We start from the raw sequence: 22,492 nt of genomic DNA on the forward strand, positions 1-22,492 counted from the left end.
AATGCATTCATTTTAGTGCTTAAAAGTCTTTATCTGTTTTGTAGCTGACTTGATAAGCATATGTGTAATAAATATGTATATGCCTGGCTGTATTGTTAAAAAAAGTACTATTAACTCTCCAGAAAGGACTACCCTTACTGCAAATCTATCCTAGACATCAGGTGTGTGTGTGTGTGTGTGTGTGTGTGTGTAGGTAAGTAAGTAAGCTGAAGAGAGTAGCTTTTCTGATTGTGGTACACTGGGAGATCCCATCAGGGTCTATCATGTCACAGGGTGAGTGGGGCTGATACAGGAGGGATTGGGGTTGGAGTTTGAGAAGCAAAACAGAAGTATTGTGATTTTGTGATGTAGTTATTGGAAGGTAGTAGTGATGCTTCAATTTTGAATTAAGCTATGACACCAAAGTTTCCTGATACTGCCCTCTTGATGGGCCAAAATTGGTTGCCATACAGCTGGATACCTACAAAATATTGGGATCAGAATTTGCGAGAATGTCTATGCAAGAAGGAGTGCATATGGAAAAGGACAAAGCATGCTGAATGCTGTGTATTTTTCTAAACTGAGAACTGTTTGCTGCAGCCACCATTTGCTGTAGTAGATCTAATGCTGCATAGAAAGCAGACATAATCATGTTTTTAAGTAAGGAAAAACCCCAACTGATCGTGAATGCATAATTTAGGAAGGAAATCTTTTTTTTCTTTTGCAGATGTGCAGATCAGCTCTCAAAATGTCTTCTGTGTCTTCCGTGTACCTCCTAAGCCAGTTGCGTTAGCCCTCCTGCTAGCTGACTAATAGAATTAATAACTGTAAAAGCAAAAAAACAAAAAAGCATTCTAGAGCCACATGCCTTATGAAGTCAATGCTGGGTATGATTTTAAAAGTATGTAATCTATTTTTTTTTCCAAGTGGAAATGTTAACTGGAAAACTTCTTGGCACGCTATAAAGCATTGTGCAATCTGTTATTTGTCTTACAGATAATAATTGCAGAATGCTTATATGCTTTCTCTGTATTCTCACTCTGTCTAACATGACTTGCCAGTAGATAGTTTCTTCCATTTAGAAGTACTGCAAATGGGCTTTTATTTAGATAATATGTCTTCTTGAAAAATGATATTGATAGTGTACAAGCCAGAGGAAAAGCATATCTTTCTTTAAGGGTAGAGTATCATAGATACAGTCCAATGAAACTGCAGTTTTTAGGGAAAAAATTTTTTAGGAAGGGGTGGTGGAAGGGTGATGCGCCTAATATTAGCTTCACAAGTTCTTCTCATACGAAAATATTGGCAATTATTTTGAGATTTTAGACAGGAGGGTGGGAGGAGGGGGACTTCTTCAAAAAAGCTTTTGTGTATTTTGCCTCACCCAGCCCATGGCCCAACCATCTGTTTCAGCTCTTCCTAAGCTCCCTTCTTCTCAAATCACATTGGGATGATAGTACCCAAGGGGTGTGGCTAGCTTCAGAAATCCAGTATAGATCAGGAGGTATCTTCAGCAAGGCGATATTCAGCCCACCCAGTTGCTGAACAACGTGTTGGTACTGTGCTTGCCATAAAATCCTCCTCCTTTGTAGGGGTTGACTCATTCCCCCCGTTTTGAGACCCTAGGCCGGCCAACGTGGTGCTTTTCAGATATTGTCAGACTACAGTTCCCATCATCCATAACCAATGGCCATGCTGGTTGAGGGTGATGGGAGCTGGAGTCCAGCAACATCTGGAAGAGAGCACTACGTTGGCTAGCCCTGCTCTAGGCAGTAAAGTTATAACGTTTTACAGTACTGTAAAATTATAGCATGGAAGTTACTGATAAGTATAAGATTCTCATTCGAACATTATGTTTGCTTGATAACTATGAGATTAGACCCAGACCATGCAAAATATGAAAGAGTGCATAGTTTATTGTTTGTTTCAAGAAATTCTGGATCTCTTATGTGAGCAACACTCATCTCAAAACATAGCTCATATAGCCTATAGTAGCATATATATTTTTTCAGTTCTATATCTGTTTTCACAATTAAGGGGTTTTCTTATCTTAAAGCAAAGAGTGGCATAGGGTTCAGCAGTAGGAAGGGAGGAGCCAATGCCACCCCCCCCAAAAAAAATCTGGTGTGTGTGAGTGCATGCATGTGTGAGGCTAAATACTGATCTCAGTATGACACATCAATAATTATTTATTCTAATAAGAATTTTTTAAAAAAACAATTTAGCATGGCATTATTGGGATTCTTTTACAGAGATGTCAAGCTACTAACTGATGCACAGAACTGGAGATTACCAGTGATATTTTAAAATTTATTTAAATTACATTTTGAAATGTTGCTATTTCTGTAAGATTTAAGTCAAAATGAGTGTGCCAGCATTGTAACTGTGCCCAAGTAAGTGTGCCACTGATAGTATCCAGTGTTTTATAAAAGCTTGTGGGTATTTTGTATCTGGCAGAAACTGCACCTTTATGTTTAAGGGTGAGGGGTGGCATAAATTGACTGCGTAGCTTAAGCAGTCTAATTGTTTTTCTGTTTCTGCTTTCAGATATGGTCCGGAAAAAGAACCCCCCTCTAAGAAACGTTGCTAGTGAAGGTGAACCCGAGACTCTGAAGTCGCCGGGTCCTGAAAGTGACACTATTGAAAGGCAACGAGAATTTTCTGCCGGTCCGATGCAAGGGAACGCTGAGCAGAGTGAGGCTGCGGAGCAAACTGACAAGGAGGGGTTTTGCACGCATGTCCCAGAGTCATCTCCCAGCACTAAAAAGGACTTTAAAAGCTCCGCAGCAAGCGAAAAGGCTGGCTTTAATTATGAAAGCCACAATAAGGGAGGAAATGTTCCATCCTTCCCTCATGATGAGGTGACAGACAGAAATATGCAGGGCTTCTCATCTCCAGCTGTTGGGGGAATCTCAGAGTCCTTGAAGTCTCCTCTCAGATCAGATGCAGATGACACCCAAGATGTGATCTGCACCCCGCCAGGAGATCTGTCGGAGAAAAGTGATGAGCATCGCACATCACCAAAATCTACGGACGAAACAGTGCATGTGCAAAGTGGTCAAGCCGAGGGCCGGGGTTCGAGCCCGGGTTCGGTGGCCTCAAAAAACCCACAAGTGCCTTCAGATGGGGACGCAAGGCCAAGCAAATTGAAAGCAGATTTGCTGGCAAACGAGAACCCTGATATGGCGCCTCTGTCTCCAGAGCTTCAGGACTTCAAATGCAACATCTGTGGCTATGGTTACTATGGGAACGACCCCACAGATCTCATCAAACACTTCCGCAAGTACCACCTCGGGCTGCACAACCGCACCAGGCAGGATGCTGAGCTTGACACTAAAATTTTGGCTCTCCACAACATGGTGCAGTTCAGCCACTCCAAAGACTTCCAGAAAGTCAATTGTTCTGTGCTGTCAGGGGTCCTGCAGGATATCAATTCCCAAAGGCCGGTCCTGCTAAACGGGACTTATGATGTGCAGGTTTGTATCTCGTACTTCCATACCTCCCTGTGCGCTTCCTAACAAGAAAAACATGGGGACACAATTTTAAGCCTGCGTAATGAATCTCATGTGAGCTGCTACAGCCACATCAATGCCACTTAAGTTACTGCTTTTCAAGTTTGGTCTGCATGAATTCATCGTTCATTTCACACATTATTCAGAAGCAGGCTTAGGTCTAAGTCTATACCTAACAAGAAGCTGCTCAGTGAGTGACTCCATGGTTAAGTTTGGATATAATGCTGTGCCACAGTTTTACTTTACAAAAGTGAGCTGCTTGACCAATCACTTTACCTCTTCTGGTGTTTACCAGAGGAGGAGATTGGAAGCACCTAGGCCCTGATACAAAGTAAGTAGAGTTTGTTGTTACTCCCAAAATGAGCTAAACTGTGGTTAGTTTGTAAACAGCTTTGATAAAAAAGGCATTTTGATTTGGGCTTGCTTCAATAAACCATAGTCTAAATTAACTACAGTTTGTCCTTATTGGATGAAACAGGAATTAAAAGGAAAGACCTCTAGGTGCACAGAAAAGGGTTTATTAGGCCCAGCGTACAAATTCTTCTTTGGGGCACTCCTAATAGTTATTTATCTGATTTGTAAAATGCTGTTTAAGCTTGCTGGAGGAAGAGAGCAGAGGAAGAAGCTTTCGAACCTAAGGCCTTAGCATTCTCACTCCCATAACGGTATACTGCGGTTTAATGTTACGTTTCAAGCCAGGTCACACGTTTGCAAAAACTTGCTTGCTGCATTAGCACATTACATTTTCAATTCTCTGCTTAACTGAGTCGGGGATAGTACATTTTAAGTTAGCCAGGACTGAATCCCAAATGAAGCAGATCAGATCAGATAGTGATGACTTTTCATTTGGTTTCAATGGGACTCAGTCATGACTAACTATTCCTGGATTCAGGGCTCGTAGGGTGTAATGGGTAATGACTGAAGGAATCTTCAAATCATGCTTCCCTTAAGGATAGGGCTGCTCATATTATTTGGTGATGAAAGTATCCAAATTCCTCAAGACAAATTATGTAAACAGATGCAGTGCAGAGAATCACAGAGTTTGGAAGGGATCACAAGGGCTCAGCTAGTCCAATCCCCTGCAATTCAGGAACCTTTTTACCCAATGTAGGGCTGGAACCCATGACCATGAGATTAAGAGTCTCATGCTCTTATTGGCTGAGCTATCCTGCTTGGTTTGATGGGTCATAGAAAAATATCTAGTCCAGCCTCTCACTCAATGCACAATCTATTGTGCAGTATGATGCAGGGCTTCTTCCATTGCATTCTGCGCCTGATAGTTGATTTGGTTTTTTTTTACGGGGCGGGGGGAGAACTTAGAACAGGCATGGGCAAACTCTGGCCCTCCAGATGTTTGGGACTACAATTCCCACCATCCCTAGCTAACAGGACCAGTGGTCAGGGTTGATGGGAATTGCAGTCCCAAACATCTGGAGGGCCGGAGATTGCCTATGCCTAGAGGCCATAAGTTTGTATCCAATGCTAGTTCTACTCAGAGCAGATCTATTTAAATTAATGAACCTTTGTTAGCCATATCTATTAACTTCAATGGGCCTATTCTGAGCAGAACTAGCATTGGATACAGTCCGGAATCAAGAGGGTGGTATGAAAGGGCTCCTTAGCCCTTCTTCCAACCATGGAATGGGGAAAATGTGGCTTTCCAGGTGTTTCTGGACTAGCACTATGATCAGGCCCTGGACGATTTGTGGGATAGCATCAGTTGTCAGGTCAACCTCTTGCCTGGTACAAATGGGCCTTTTGTGGTATGGACTTGATGGGGTCATGATTGTACCCTTATGTGGCACCCTAATGGTTGCTGGCCTAACTCTTGTCTTCCTTGCACAGATGTAATAATCTGTTGGCAATGTGTGGTAGGATGGGTATGGGGAGGCTTAGGGATGCTTAAATGGCAGACAGCCAAATGTGCCATGGCTTTATTGGCAAGGGAATGGGGTGTGCCTTCAGCAGTTTCGGCATGTAAGTCTCGCTTCGTGCCATGTGATTCTAAAAATGGGAAACATGCAGGTTTGGTAGATCATATCTGGGGGAAAATACAGTCCTATGGGAAATAACTGTCTTGAAATAATGTAGCAGAAAATTAGTATCTGGATTATTTTAAATGAACAATCTGATCTCTGCTGGTTGCTGGAAGCCATGGCTTTTCTTATTGATTTTTGATGGAGCAAGGAACATTAAGTCTTGAGGACAAGGAGTGTAACTGATCTGGTGCCAGGCCTATAAGGCTTACATTTCCGGACAACAGAAAGCCATCTGAGCATTATGAGAGTAATATTCCATAATAAATCCTAGCACACTTCATCATCATAGTAGTATGCATGGAGAAGCAGGCCTGTATTTTTTCTTAGGCACTGTGGCTATTCTTTTCAGTTTTGCTTCTGCATACTCTGCAGGGTATGTTATGGGTGGAGGTGGGTAGTGCATAATTCCCTAAGTTATGTATTCTGCAACTTTATACTAATTTGCCTAAATTCCCAGCTGAATTCCTCTCATCTCCAAACACTGTGCTTTGCTGGAGTCTCCACGTGTCACAATGAGGTTTTTAATTTTCATTGCGCTGGCTTTGCCTTAGAATTCTGTTACCATTCACAACCACCTTGTTATGTAGGCTAATAATAAATATTATTCTAATTATTTTGCCATCATGGTACAGTGTGTGGCTTTCTGCTCTTCCACCATGTACCCTTTAATGCTTTTAAAAAGGGGGTTTGTTTTGTTTTTGTTTAAATGGCATTCCCTCTCCAGTAAGCAGGACAAAAGAGAGCATGTATCGCTAACCACAAATGAAGCAGTCCAATTAAGTGCAATCAGGCCAGTTGGAAACAATAATACAAATTTACTAATTTATTAGTGACAAAATTAAATGATTTTCTATGTGGTACTTCATCTAGAGATAGTTTTATTATAAATTATGAGTGCTATTTTTTCTCAGTTAGACTCAATCATGCCACATCCCCCTAACTACTTTGCTTTACTTTTTTGGGTCTCGATGTTTGCTGTCTGAATGGCATAATTTGGTTAAAGAGAAACCTCACCAATAGTGATATAATTAAAGTCACATATTTCACAGACATTTCACTAAAAACATCAAAGTAATATAGAAAACTTGAATTTTTGCTTGCTGGAAACTTCAGGTTAATTCTATAAAGCCTGTTGAATTGATCTATTGCGTCTTTTGACAGTTTCAGTTCTGTAGAAAAAGGCTGGCTCTGTTTGTAGCTTGTTAAAACTGCAGTGTGACACACATTTGGTTTATTTCAGCACCTGATGACAGGGCTGTGGGGAGATTCTGTGAACCCCTTCACAATAATTTATCCTGTAAAGGTTTCTTATGAAATGACTGTCTGGAATATATGCTGGGTTGCAAAAACTGCTAGTACTCTTGCATGTAACGTGCAAAACAAATAATAAGCTAAACCTATGGCTTGTAAATAATATTGGCATGATGTGTTAAACAAGACACAGCAGTTTTTAATTACAGTGATAGTTCCTGGGAATGGCAATATTTAATGATGGATCCAGCAGTAAGGATGGTAGGAACGTATGATTAAGGGGCACAGAAACATTAACCTCCGAGCAGGCATAATGGTGTGAACATTAACTGGGAGATGTGGGCAATCCAGAAACTGATTTTGTGTTTCTTTAGAATGTACTATTTAACTAACCGATTCAGGCTTTCAAAAAGATTGTGATAGTCAATATACAGGAATTTGATTTTTTTTTTTTTTTTTAGCATTCTCGTACATCTTCCTAACAGTGATATTGTTAGGTTCTTTGTTATTTATGGGCAAGTTTGTTCTTGATTAGATTGGACTGAATGCTTTTTCTGGGCGGCATTTTCTGAAATAAACCAGATGTGCGTGATATCTCAGATTGAACAAATAGAACTAGAAATAAAACAGATCAATGAAGACCGTACTCGTTTAATAAGGCTTGGCAACAAAATGCTGTAAGGAAGACAAAAAAGGGGTAGGAAACAGCACACAGATAATCTAGTTAAGATCAGTTCTTTCCTCCAACCAGAAATATAGTCTAAAATAGACCAGACACTCCTATATGAAGCTAGTAATTATTTGATAGAAACAGTTGGCTCTGGAATCTTCTTTCTTTCATTCATATGTGTGTGTGTGTGTGTGTGTGTGTGTGTGTGTGTGTGTGTGGATATATATACGCATGCTAACTTTTCCTGGTGAGTTTGGGGAAAAAGAGCATTAAATATTCACTCATTCCAAATGTTAGACTTCACCACTTGTGCATACACCAGATGTTGATGCCAAACATGTAAGAAGATAAATAACTGATTAATATTTTCATGCTTCGCAGTAAATACTGAACAGATTTTATAAACATGCAGTAAAAGGATTGCTGAAATTCCCTCCAGTGCCCACACATTTGTCTTGCGACCTTGCCTATTCTGGAAGTTGTCCCCCCCCCCCCCAATGCTGTTTCATTTGAAATGGATTGCGATTCAGTAACTCCCAGTCTTGGGGGAGGAATAACTAAAGCTTCAATCTTGAGCATGCTTAACGAATGGTAGAACTTAGTTACTGGTATATTTAATGCTTCTAATTTATACGTTGCATTTCAAGTGTCACTTACTTCATCTTAATACTTTTTCCAAGAACCTGGCCAATATCATTACTGCCATATTGTAGATGGAGGCTGACATCGAAGAGATGGGATTAAATAAGGGTACCTAATTAAATTTTGGTTGTTGTGAGATTTAAATGATGGACGTCTGTCTCATAGCTCACACGCTTTAACTAGCACACTACAGAAGCTTCTGCAGGTCTAGTAATATATGGATATACTTATTCATTTAAAGTATTCGTATCCTGCTCTTTAGCCAGAAAAGGCCCCCAGGCTTGCAGTCTAAAAGGCATGACACAATAGGAATAGGGATTTTTTTTGGGGGGGGGAGATGCCATCAACAAGGCTGCCCCTAAGTGCTCTCTCCAGCATTGAGGTCTAGAGTGCACATTTGGATAAGGAAGCAAACAGAAACTAGAATACAAGTGACACTAATCTGATAGTGAGGTCAGTATATAAGCACTATAGCATGTGCTTATCACGTGGTGGCCATGGCAGTGAATTTCATATCCAAACAGCCACCTATCAGTGCTTTTCAGAGTGCTTAAAGGACAAGTGTGTTCTGGTCACAGACAGTAACATCTGAACCACCTGTCACCTGCTTGGACATATTTGCTGAGCGGGTGGCGCTGTGGGTTAAACCACAGAGCCTAGGACTTGCCGATCAGAAGGTCGGCGGTTCAAATCCCCGCGACGGGGTGAGCTCCCATTGCTCGGTCCCTGCTCCTGCCAACCTAGCAATTCGAAAGCACGTCAAAGTGCAAGTAGATAAATAGGTACCGCTCCGGCGGGAAGGTAAACGGTGCTTCCGTGCACTGCTCTGGTTCACCAGAAGCGGCTTAGTCATGCTGGCCACATGACCCGGAAGCTGTACGCTGGCTCCCTCGGCCAATAAAGCGAGATGAGCACCGCAACCCCAGAGTCGGTCACGACTGGACCTAATGGTCAGGGGTCCCTTACCTTAATGAAGATACAATTGCTTGCCTCCTTGGTGGCACTAGTGGTTATAATTTCAGAGGAGGTCCAAAGAACTGACTGACCCTTATTGGAAGGATCAGTTTCAGTTAATGTAGCCTGCAGATGTGGACAAGAGGCTTGGATGAGTATGACCAACAACTTGACCCTTGCACTTCATGGCTGCTTACAGGTAGCTGGAGGGATTTGGCGGAGTGGGTCTATTGGGTAGTTAATGTCTCATTGCGGGGAGGGGTGTGGTCTCCACTACTTTGAAAGAGGAAGTGATGCATCCCCTTCTTAGGAGGAAATGAATTCCACAGGGCTACATGATCCATAATGAACCAATTGGCTAATCAAGATTTATATGTTCTCCTGGGGTTATGGCAGTCTGGGCTTAAATCTGCTCTGAATCATGGGATAGTATTATGTTGTAGTACTGAAATGATTGTATGGTTGTGTTGATTTTGTGATATTTTATTTGCTGTACTGTTTAAATGCTTTATTATTTTAATGAAATGTTTTTACTGACTACAGTGAAACCATTCTGTGGACACTTGGTGATGAAAAGTGGTATATAAATGTTGATTATATATATATATATTTAAAAAAACTGCATTAAAACAGTCTTGGCAGAGAAAAACATTCTACAATGAAGGTCTACCATGTAAAAATCATATTCCCAGTGAGACAAATACTTTCCAGAACAGGGAAGTTTAGACCAGTCAGTGACAAACTGTGAAGGATAGTGTGCAGTGGAGCTCATGAACTAAGTTAATTCCACAATCTGAGTGTAGCCACTGAGAAGGTGGTCTTTTGTCCTGACCGATTGTGTCTCAGCCATGGATGGGACATGGAGAGTTGATGGAGATTTACTAAAATTTACCCTGAACTATCTGCAGTGCACAGGGGTTCCTTCAAACTATCCTGAAAAATGTTCCCTTGAAGGTTGAATGTTTTTCTTCATTAGTTTATGAAAAAAAGAACAATTAACATCTGGACTATACTTTCAGTAATGGTATCTATCATCTTCAATTTCTATATTGTTCTGTAAACTTGGACCACAATCTATATACCTTCCAATGGTGTGTGCGTTGTGGTTTTCATGCATGATGGCAGCCAATACTCAAAGTGGATTGCACATTGCATTTTGGATGTAGTTGCATTTCACATTGCAATGTTTGGGGTGGAAAAAGGGATTGCTAAAAGTAATAATACTGTATAATAATAATTTATTATTTATACCTTGCCAATCTGGCTGGGTTTCCCCAGCCACTCTGGGCAGCTTCCAACAAATTATTAAAATACAATAATCTATTAAACATTAAAAGCTTCCCTAAACAGGACTGCCTTCAGATGTCTTCTAAATGTCAGGTGGTTGTTTATTTCCTTGACATCTGATGGGAGGGCGTTCCACAGGGTGGGTGCCACCACCGAGAAGGCCCTCTGCCTGGTTCCCTGTAACTTGGCTTCTCGCAGTGAGGGAACTGTCAGAAGGCCCTCAGTGCTGAACCTCAGTATCCAGGCAGAATGATTGGGGTGGAGACCGAGTATACCGCGTCAGCATCAACTCTAGATTGTAAGCCCCTATTTATGAATTTGATGGTCATTTTCAAATTTAATGACCATGCACTTCAAGTAGAGACTATATGCAAAATTGTTTCCTTGTGGTGTTACCAAGACTTCTTTTTTGTTTTGATCTGTTAATTAGGACTTGCCTATTAATTTATCAGCTAATTAAGGATTTACATACTGATTTCAGGTATATAGCCTCCCAGCCATTATCTGCATTCGGGTGCTGTATTTTCTTGACTCACTTCCATAGGAACTAAAATACGTTGTCACATTTGTCGAAATATGAATCTCATTTGCAAGCTGGATGCAAACTTATTTCTGAAACTCATTAGCCTCTTGATTTGTTTCTCTGTCATGGTCTGCAGCATCAGTCGTAAGAAGCTTGGCAGCCTCCGGGTACTGATTTATACAGATCCAGTTTCCAAGGAACAGCCAAGATCGATCCTTCTCCCCCTCTCCCCTTCTTCTTCTCTCCCTTTTCATTTCAAAGATTAACATTGAGTAAAAATACTTAACATTGTTTAGAATGGAACAAATTCCTTTTGGCCATCATCCTGCTTTGAGTTTTCATAGCGGTGGACCTGCAGGGTATATGGCACTTGGCGTGGGTGCAGGAATTCGTTCACATGAAATAATTGTAGGATTGGGGTCTTTGTTTGAAAGTTTTAACAGACCAACCCTGGAAAGATGTTTACATCAGAGTGGAATAAGCATGAACCTAATTGGAGGGTTTAATATGCATGAACCTAATTGGAGGGGCTGAGAGCAGAGTAAGAGTTTCACTAGTTCCCCCTTCCTCTGTAATGTTTCAGTGGATGGTAACAACTTGTACATGCACTCTGATTTATCTATATTAACAACACCCCATTATTCTGGGGTAGCTAATCTGATATGGATTCTATTTTGATTCCATATTCAAAGCACTGCTGTCATCTAGAAGTATTCGTAAATAAACTTGCACAAAAGAGAGAGGCAGAGACAGAATTGATCTCCATATAGTCATTGAAGACTTGATAATGGTGTGGCTGCATTCAGAGTCCTTTGTACAGTTCCTGTCACCTTGGTTTAAAAAGGTAGACAGTAGAATTGGAAAAAAGTCCCTCAAAGAGTAACCAGAATGATCAAAAGAGTTCAGGCACCTGCCTTTCCTTAAAGGCTAAAGCAGGAATACCAAATGTGATGGCTTCCAGGGGTTATTGGACTCCCAACTCTTTATCAGTTCCAGCCAGCAAGACTAGTGGTCAGGGATAATGGAAGCTATAGTCCAACAACATCTGGAGGACCCAAGATACCCAACTCCAATTGATGAAATTTGCTGCCGGAACATGCACCGCCAGAACATGCCACTGGTTTGGCTGTCATTAAAAGGGGATTAGACAAATTAATGAAGGCTAGGCCCATCAACTGCTGTTATCCACAACATCTAACTGGAACTTCCAATAATGTGCAACTGAAAACAAGTTGCAAGGAGAAGAAATTGGGGCAGGTATTGCTTTATTGCCTACTTGGGCATTCTCCAGAGGCAACTGGCTTGACTACTGTAATCATCATGACGCTTTACTAAATGGACCCTTGCTCTGATCCAACAGGACTCTTCATGTTCTCATGGCAAGGTTAAGTGAACTTGAGCGTTCTGCTGACTATTATCCTAATTTATGTTTTTACTTATGATACATGTTCAGAGTCTTTTTCAGTACTTTCAATGCTGTTAGTTTGAAGCCATGATCACTGGAGGCATTTGAAATGATCATCCACAGGTTGACTGTGCTGGTCTCTATCAGTCATGTAGATTGGTGTGGGCCAGTTTGGTCTGATTCTCCCAGTGTGCAGGAATTGCAAACCCATCTCAAATTAGGAAATCCTGATAGGTCCACAATAATTCTCATAAGATACAGTGAAGGTCTTCCCAATCTTCTGGAAGAAGTAAAATATTTCAGAGACCTTCGTCATATTGGCATGTTATATTTAGACTGTGGCTTGAAATCCTAAGAACAGTGTGGCCACCAATTCTCTTTTATCTGCAGCCCACTGCCCCATATCCCAAGACCCAGGAACATATTTAGAGGGACACAGGAGACTTCAGATGGAAGTAAAATTGGGAGAACCTATTGCTGTGTATGTGAACTCTGTTCCATTCACAGAAGACAGCTATAACACAAAAGCACTCTCTGTTATCAAAGCTGAAGGCGGTGCTACAGATCTTGCTATAAATCTTAGCATCTGTTCTGACCTGCATAACACGGTGAACTTTGTTAATTGTGGGATTAATGCCATTCTGAATGCGGGAGTTAATGCCATTCTGAATGCGGGAGACTGGGTGACTCGGGATTGGTAAAGGATCTCAAGCCTTTCACTTCCTGATTAAAGGTTGAAAATTGTGACCTAAGTAATTGGAAGGTTTGCTGCCATTTGATTTTGCAACTTCATTTAGTTGGATTAATTCTTAGCTGATGGAAAGAATTTTTAAAAATGGAAATCTCCATCAGTTTGTCCAACTCAGAGTGATTCATAACCTGTTTTCTTCCAGAAAGCCAGGCATTCATTGAAGTCCTAGGAACCACTCCAATTATTCTCTCTGTGTGTGCATTAAACAGTATCTTCACACCCTTCAAGATTTCCGACATTCACATGCCCTACAGGGCTATACTCTAAAAGACCTTCCCTACAAGAGAGAGAAATTCATTTAGGGAGGAAGGTCTTTTACTTCCTGAGCTCTGCCCACCTGTCCTAAAGGAAGTCTGTTGCCCATAAAAAGTCTAACTGATCTTAGCAATGTGATGATCAGTGCTTGGAGACCTTCAGGCTTCTGATATGGACTTATTTATTTAACAACATTTTTATGCCCCTTAATCCAGAATAGAGTTCTCTGGGCATCTCACAATAAATGGGGAGATTTAAATATGGAAGGAGTAGGCTCAAAAGAAGACTCTTTCTGGCAATTAACTTCCTCATTTGTTTGGTGGAGGCACCTAGGGCCTCCTAAAATAATCTTAAGGTTTGGACAGATACATAAGGGTGAAGACAGTCTTCTGGGTTCCGTGTCATTTAGTGCTCTAAGGATTAAATCTACCACTTTAAATTGGGCCTGGAAATTTGGGAGCCATTGGAGCTAATAAAACACAGGCATAATATGTTCAGATTGCCCATCCGGTAACCAACCTAATGTTCCCTCCTAGAATTTAGACTGAATGAGAAGTTACAGCTTTCACATAGAGACTGCTGGCAATGTGTCTGCATGGTACATCCATAGCATTTAGAAGCTCCTGAATATGTGGGTTTCCAGTGGTTCCTATTGCAAAGCTATAAAGAAAGTTTGAATGGGACCCTAAGATGTTTGAGCCCTTGCTGAAAACAAACCCATTCTGTAGACATGTCTGCATATAATCTTCCCCTATATTGACTGTACCTCCACCTTTGGCTGTGTCTTCATGGCAGTGAAAGGGAGACTTGGGTGAGGTTTATTGCTTCATATGCTGATCTCCTACAGGTCAAGGATGCAAATTTTTTTTAAAGGATGCCACATGGCAAGTTCAAAGAATGAGAGGCTGTGCATTATTCATTAAATTGCATATGCACACTCCCACTTGGTATTGGTGCAATTTAGCCTTCAGACTTCTAAGGCAGAGAGCATGCAAAAGTGTAAGATTTGAATCTGTTCTGTGCCATAGATAGACCCATGGGCCTTCCCCTCCTACACTTCTCTAAGTGTCCCACAAACTCCTCCTGTTTCTGCTGCTAAAGAATACTGTAGGTTTCTTTTAAAAAAGTAACTGTGTACATTCTGTGGTAGTTAAGAGTGGTCTAAAAATTGGAGTAAGTGATTTTTAGATCGTGTGGGGAGATACAAGAGACGTATGGCAGGGTATGAATTGGCTAGTCACTTTATATCTCCAGGAATTAGGGCTGGGGCTGTGGTCGGCAGTTCGAATCCCTGCAACGGGGTGAGCTCCTGTTGTTCGGTCCCAGCTCCTGCCCCCTAGCAGTTCAAAAGCACGTCAAAGTGCAAGTAGATAAATAGGTACTGCTCCGGCGGGAAGGTAAACAGTGTTTCTGTGCACTGCTCTGGTTCGCCAGAAGCGGCTTAGTCATGCTGGCCACATGACCTGGAAGCTGTCTGCGGACAAATGGCGGATTCCTCAGTCTATAGAGCGAGATGAGTGCTCAACCACAGAGACGTCTGCGACTGGACCTAACTGTCAGGGGTACCTTTACCTTTTTATTTGGCCAGTAAATGGGTGGTAAGGAGAGTATATTGGGGAATATGATGGTATTTGGTGAGTGATTTGTCCTTGGGACTAGCAAGGGAGTCAAGTAATTTATATCGTCATATATGTCTGTCTCTCTAGGTTTTCTATATACTTGAACACTGTCCTTTTACTGATCTGTGCCATATGGATCCAGATAATGTTGAAAATGTGCATTTGACCAGAATAACCCCAAGTGGATCTTGGTATTCATGCTGCTTTTGTGCTTCTGCTAATCATTTTGCATTGAAGCTGGTTTCTTTCTCTCTCTTTTTAACTTGATTGTTTTTTAAGTATAGTTTATACTGCATGAAAAACTGCTTTTTTGCATAACAATTACTACCTTCCATGAATGGGTACATTCTTTTTAAATGGAAACAATGAAATGTAATACTAACTGGTCATAGTCCATTGCACCCCAGAATTCATCTAGGTTTTCAATTAATTTTGTTGTAACAGTCAAGCACAGGACATACTGTAAACAAGTTTTTCTGATCCTGACAATAATGTTGTCATCGTCATAGTAGTAGTAGTAATAATTTTATTATTTATATGCCATCCATCTGATTGGGTTGTCCCAACAGAATATTAGTAAGCAGGCATTACTATGGGCTGATGAAATATCTGAATTGGCCACTCAGAACATTATGAAAATATTAAGAGTTGCATCAGATACTCTTCAGTTTCAATTTTATGGCAATTGAAACAGGCAATTTTAGTATGATGCAAATTTGTTTTGCAAATAATATTAACCTGCTTCCTGGTAGTTTCAGCCTTGCTCCAAAAATTGTGCTACTTGCAGCTTTTTATGAGAGAAAATAAATGATAGATGATAATGATAAAAAGAAATTGGGTGTCCCATAACAGCTAGGCTTTTCACATGCATTACTCTTGCCTCAAGGAAAGATGGTGATTATTGTCACTTGAGAATGATTTGGGTTTTTTTTTGACAGCTGACATATTTGTCAGACTCCAATGAAAATACAAAAACAATGCAAGTGCATGCTTTGACAGACAATAGAAATGTATCTAGTCAATCACAACTAGATGCACAAGTTTCTTGTCCTTTGTTTTTCACAATACAAGTGTCCCCCCAGATGTAGTGATGGGAAGCAGTCATAGCCATTCAGATATGATGCTGTACATTGAGGAAGCTTTTTCAGCCACTACAGGGTCCTAGGTCTCTAGAAGTGTTAGGTCTTGACTCTTGCAATTTCAGTATTCTTTGTGGAATTATCCTCTTGCCATGGTCTTTAAGTGGAATGGAGTAAAGTGAAAGTTTCATCAGGAATAACTGGGTTTACATTGCCTTTTGTTCACAATGCATGTTGCATTATTTCCACAGTCCTGATTCTAAGTGGAGCCTGATCACACTGGCGATCAAAAGTCAAAAATAGTGATGAGGATCCACCATTAGCTCAAGAACAAGGAACCTGAGATCCTTCAGATGTTGTTGGAATACAGCTCCCATCATCCTGACCATTGGCCGTGCCATCACTTGAGGCACAGGTTCCCCATTCCTACCTTAGCCAATACCTCAAGGGGGTGGGGCAATGGAAGATTTACTCATTATATGTTGAGGATTGGAAGGATATTAAGAGGTAAAGATAAGATGTTTCTCCAATCAATGTGCCCTCTGAGTTACAAACAAGACTCACTGATCAGAAGTGAAGATGGATGGGAAGCATAATGAGCCAAACCCCTGCAAGGGTATCCATGATATCCACTAATGTCTTGTGGGACTATAAGTGATCATACACTTTCAAAGCAAGCTGTGCTATCATAATGATTAAGGCCTTAAATGATAATTTTAGGTTATATTTTAGTGACTATGTTTTAATTTATATATTTTTTAATTGTTGCTATATCTGTACAGTGGTACCTCAGGTTACATACGCTTCAGGATACATACGCTTCAGGTTACAGACTCCGCTAACCCAGAAATAGTGCTTAAGGTTAAGAACTTTGCTTCAGGATGAGAACAGAAATCGTGCTGCGGTGGCAGCGGGAGGCCCCATTAGCTAAAGTGGTGCTTCAGGTTAAGAACAGTTTCAGGTTAAGAACAGACCTCCGGAACGAATTAAGTACTTAACCTGAGGTACCACTGTATTGTCCCTGTTATACCTAATTACAAATTCAAATGTATCCCTATCGTGTTTTATGACTTCCTTGATGTCGTATGTGGGCTGGAACAGGTCTGTGACCATAATAATAAATTCATTCATTCACTTTCAAAGCAAATTTTGATGTAGGCAAATGAAAACAAAAAACCAAAGCAAACAGAAAAATCGCACTCTTTATATTGAAACACATTAACAGCCTCAGGTACAATCTAAAAAAAACCCAAAAGCAAATCACACATTGTTTCATTTTTGTTCTTTACAGGGTTATTGACAATGAAATTAAGGTCAAAAATTATATCCAGGTACATACAGACAATTTTTTGAATGTGTGGCATCGCCCTAAGACTAAAAGTTCTTTGTTTTGAAGAAGTCTTCAGAGCGTATAACAGAGGCCACTTTATTTCAGGGTCCTATAGCTCTGTGGAATACTCCATAGTTTTTTCATTGTCATTTGCTTTGTTTATTGCCGTTTTGACCACACCATAGTTGGTAATTGCAGCTTGTGGACGCAGCTGCAAATTGCCCACTAACTCGGTGATTCTTGTTGATCAACTATCATTACAGTGAACTAAATTTGAAGTCAAGAAAGAAGAGAATGAAATCCTACCGAGAATAAGAATTCAGTTGTTCACCTCCTAGGGCTTGGTGATTTTGGATATTGAGCCAGAGCAGGGTTTCCCAAACTTGGATCTCCAGCTGTTTTGGGACTACAACTCCCATGATCCCTAGCTAATAGTACCAGTGGTCAGGGATGATGGGAATTGTAGTCCAAAACACCTGGAGGGCCGAAGGTTGGGGATGCCTGAGCCCAGAGCCTTTGGCAATGAGGCTCAAGCGTCTTACTCTGTGTGCCACTTTCAAGAAGAGTGACTTTTCTGCCTTCATCTCTGTTACAATGAGGCACCGCCAGTTCTCCTGGCAGTTCTACTGGCACAAGGGGACTAAAAGGGTTCCACTTGGCTATAAATCCTAAGACTATGGCCTAGCACTTCATTTTGAGAAACTAGTTATTGAAGTAGAACTATGCAATTCATGGGACGCGGGTGGTGCTGTGGGTTAAACCACAGAGCCTAGGACTTGCTGATCTGAAGGTCGGCGGTTCGAATCCCCGCAACGGGGTGAGCTCCCGTTGCTCAGCCCCTGCTCCTGCCAACCTAGCAGTTCGAAAGCACGTCACAATTCAAGTAGATAAATAGGTACCGCTCTGGCGGGAAGGTAAACAGCGTTTCTGTGCACTGCTCTGGTTCGCCAGAAGTGGCTTAGTCATGCTGGCCGCATGACCCGGAAGCTGTACGCCGGCTCCCTCAGCCAATAAAGCGAGATGAGCGCCGCAACCCCAGAGTCAGCCACAACTGGACCTAATGGTCAGGGGTCTCTTTACCTTTTTATGCAGCTCATAGACAATTCATACCTGCTTGACTGGCAACTCAGTACTGTACTTGCTTTGTTTCTTGATCACTAGCCTAGAATGCCAGCAGCTGCCACTGTAAGTTAGGGAAGATTTGCACTACGAACTTTAAGCTAGTTTTAAGGTAGTTTAGCTACCAGGATATGTTGTTCCCAGCCCCTCCTCTCCAAAAATCCTGAGAGTTACAGTGGTACCTCTAGTTACGAACTTAATTCGTTCTGGAGATCCGTTCTTAACCTGAAACTGTTCTTAGCTAGAGGCGTGCTTTCGCTAATGGGGCCTCTTGCTGTCGGCACACGATTTCCGTTCTCACCCTGGGGCAAAGTTCTCAACTTGAGGTAACTCTTCCAGGTTAGCGGAGTTTATAACCTGAAGCATTTGTAACCTGAGGCGTTTGTAACTCGAGGTACCACTGTATTTTAAAGCAGTGTTCTAGAAGCCTTCAAAGCTAATTTCCAGGGTTTCTTGAATGGCAAAGCCACAGCATTTCTGAACTGTTTCTTTTTCTCTTGTAAATGTGTCTTTAGGCAGATCAAATGTTTCTCAGGGTGGTGTTTGCAGGAAAAGGCAGCACTTATCTAAATGTAGAGCAGCACAACAAACGTTTGTACTAACTTAGAAATCAGTGAAAATGCTCTTTCCTCTAAATTTCGAAAAGGGAGCATTTTGGTTGGAAACTTGAGCTGAGATGTCTGGTTTATAGAGTGGCTTGTGAATGTTAATAAGTAAATGGCACATAATAAAGGGAAAGTCACCCTCTCTTGGTGCAGCCATCTCACAGGGTTATGGAAAGTGTACAGTGAGATAGTGACTACATTATCGTTCACCTGAATCCTTTGGTATAGGGGACAAAATAGATCAGAATCTTATTTTGTCAAAGGCAATTTCAGTAGGACTAACATCAGTGCCAGCTCAAAGTTTTTGCTGGCTCTTGGAAAATCTCACTTTTAACTTCTCCAAAGATCTGGAGTAGCCAGGCAAACCTGTTGACTGGCTGGTTGGTGGGAAAGCATTCGCCAAAGAGGACTAGCCTAATGCAACCTCCCTCAGTAACATGTTGCTAAGACTAAGTGCATTATGCAGATCTGAAGACTTTGTGGTGTTCACTGGCATGGCATAGACTATCTGTTATCTAGGACCTGAAGGATTTTGGTATGGCACGAGTGTCTCTGCATAAACTACTTGCTGCTCTCGCATCCTATTAGTGTTTCCAGGTTTCCTAGTGGCACCTGACTTTAGATTGAGCAGTAGCAAAGGGTGAGTAAATAATATAAATTCCAAGGAGCCAGCCACCAAATATTTAGGCACCCGGAATTATTTAAATCCCTTGGCGCCAGCTTCCTATTTTTAAGAGTCCAGGCTCCCTGGCACCTGGTTTATTCCATTCCCAGTGATTGTTTCTAGCCATTATTTAGGATGCCTTTATTAACTTCACAATGGAAAAAAGGAGTCTTAACCCGTCTTTTTGAAATCGTGTTTACTTAAATAGAGAGGGCCAAAATCAACTCATTTTTTTGCAATGCCATTTAGCAATTTATTGACTCACCACACGAGCTCTGCTTAGCTCTGCAGCATAAGGAGAAGAAGTGCCGTCTTTTCTCCAGCTAAATAGCTAAAAGGCGTTTATATTATATGCATTTTAAAATGTTTACATTGCATGCTCTTCATGCATCTGAATCTTTCCGTATGGTGCAGTTCTGTAATGAACAGGGATCACGTGGCTCCTTTGTGGCACAGCTGTCAAAGGGGTGGGGAAGCATATCTTTATTTGCCTAATGTAGTATGAGAGAATCACCCAGAAAAGTAGTAATTTACTTTGCAGTTGGGGAAATTAAAATCTGTTCTTCCATTACAGAGTGTTTGCTGAAAATTTATAGTCTTTCGGTAAGGGATCAAAATCCAAAGAGGTACATTGCTGAATCCCAGCCTCCCGTTATGAGTGTAGTTATTAAGGAGAAAACTGGAGTAGGCTGGTGGGTGGATTCCAGTGTGTATAGAGTGTTTCTGAAGGATTAATTTCTGAAATATGGATAGCATGCACATTTTCACAGTCTCAGCACAAGAAGTAAAGCAATGATGACATTGTAGTTATGAAGCCAGCTTCTCCTTCTCACTTTCCATTCACACTTTCTTCCTCCCCTTTGGCTTTCTAAACAGGCTATAATCCTACTGTGAGTATTTTCCCATTGATGAGAATAGGATTTTCTGATTAATAGACATTGGAGGATTGCAATTTAGATGTCAAGGACTGTTCCAGTGTCACAAGGCAGCTGTGGCAGACTCATGGGAAGGGCCGGACAATTTGGTACGAAAGTGTAAGAGTTTATTAACAGAAGCCTGAAGAAGCCGTGTTCCTTTCCTTCCACGATACGTGATCATCAGATCATAAGAACACTTGAGGCTTAACTATGAAGCAATGCGTTCTTAGAGATGTCATGATTTCTGGACATCGGAAAAGTTCTTTGTCCTTTCCTTCTGTGCTTTTGCTGTGTTGTGACTTTCTTGAGGGAACTCTACATTAAGAAAACCTAGTCCTTGAACACACCTTGTGTAGCATTCTCTGTAGACTGAAATTAGTTTTAGCTTCTTTCCAGTGGGCTGGAGATAGCTTCTGCCAGAGTCTCTCTTACTAGGGATTTGACTTGAGCCACCTCACTTTTGTGACATGTGTATATCAAAGGGTAAATGTAGACATCAATTCAGCAGCCAATGAGCAAAACATACTTTTTTTACCCTTCAAAACACCTCTTTTCAGGCCTACCCTTCAGCACAGTGTAGTCTAGTAAAAGGACCAAACCTAGTTGACAAGTGTGTAGTTTGATGCTGGCCACACTTTATGCAGAGGCACAAAAGGAAACTAAAGGCTAGTGTTGAGATAACTGGGGTTGGTGTTTTGGCGAAATATTTTATTTCCATTGCTTTGGGGGTTAATAAAGCTCCTAGTGCTTTTGCAGATGACTTAGTCTTAACGTTACAGGAGCCAGAATCTAGTACTAAAAGGGTTTTGGAACTAATTCAAGAGTTTGGTCAGGTGGCAGGATTTAAACTGAATAAGGCAAAAACTAAGGTGTTAGAGAAAAATCTAACACTGATTGAAAGAGAGAGGTTCCAGAATGAAACAGGTCTGACTGTGGTTAAGAAGGTGAAATATCTGGGGATTAATATGACAGCTAAAAATGGGAACTTGTTCAAAGATAACTATGAAAAAGGTTGGACGGAAGTGAAAAAAGATTTAGAAATTTGGTCAAATTTGAAGCTTTCTTTGTTGGGCCGAATTGCAGCTATAAAGATGAATGTATTGCCTAGAATGTTGTTTTTATTTCAAACATTGCAAATTGTGGACAAGATGGACTGTTTCAAGAAGTGGCAGAAAGATATTCCTAGATTTGTTGGCAGGGCAAGAAGCCTAGAATAAAATTTAAGATATTAACGGATGCAAAGGAAAGGGGTGGATTTGCCCTGCCAGACTTTAAACTTTATTATGAATCAGCAGCATTTTGCTGGCTGAAAGACTGGCTGCTTCTTGAGAATACAGACATTCTGGATTTAGAAGGTTTTAACAATGTATTTGGGTGGCATGCAGATTTGTGGTATGACCAGGTTAAAGCACATAAAGCATTCAAAAACCACATGGTCAGGAGAGCGTTGTTTAATGTTTGGATTAGATATAAGGACTTATTGGAAAATAAAACCCCAAGGTGGTTGTCACCGATGGAAGCGAAAGCACAGAAAAAGCTCAATATGGAGGCCAAATGGCCGAAATATTGGGAAATTTTGGAACAAGAAGGTCATAGACTGAAATTGCAGAGTTTTGAGAAACTGAAGAACAAAGTGCGAGACTGGCTTCATTATTATCAGATAATGGAGGCATATAATTTGGATAAGAAAATCGGCTTCCAGGTGGAAAAATCAAAATTGGAAACAGAACTGTTAGAACCTAAAACTAAGATTTTGTCAAAGATGTATAACTTGCTGCTGAAATGGAACACTCAGGATGAGACGGTTAAATCAGCCATGATTAAATGGGCACAAGATGTAGGACATAATATTATGTTTGCTGACTGGGAACAGTTGTGGACCACAGGTATG

General features: G+C 41.0%; 1 protein-coding gene across 6 annotated transcripts in view; it reads left to right on the forward strand.

The window, feature by feature from the left end:
- The window catches only part of TRPS1 (transcriptional repressor GATA binding 1), a 238,835-nt gene that overhangs the window by 62,461 nt on the left and 153,882 nt on the right, over positions 1-22,492 (forward strand). For 3 of the 6 annotated variants that reach the window (XM_053395410.1, XM_053395416.1, XM_053395411.1), the window contains exons 2-3: positions 707-880; positions 2,527-3,455. In XM_053395410.1, the coding sequence (XP_053251385.1) occupies positions 844-880; positions 2,527-3,455 (966 nt within the window). In that variant the 5' untranslated portion in view covers positions 707-843. The remainder of the gene's footprint in view (positions 1-706; positions 881-2,526; positions 3,456-22,492) is intronic. The other 3 variants (XM_053395415.1, XM_053395414.1, XM_053395413.1) reach the window with 2 other exon arrangements.

The sequence above is a fragment of the Podarcis raffonei genome, chromosome 7, assembly GCF_027172205.1.
Source record: "Podarcis raffonei isolate rPodRaf1 chromosome 7, rPodRaf1.pri, whole genome shotgun sequence".
NCBI lineage: Eukaryota > Metazoa > Chordata > Lepidosauria > Squamata > Lacertidae > Podarcis > Podarcis raffonei.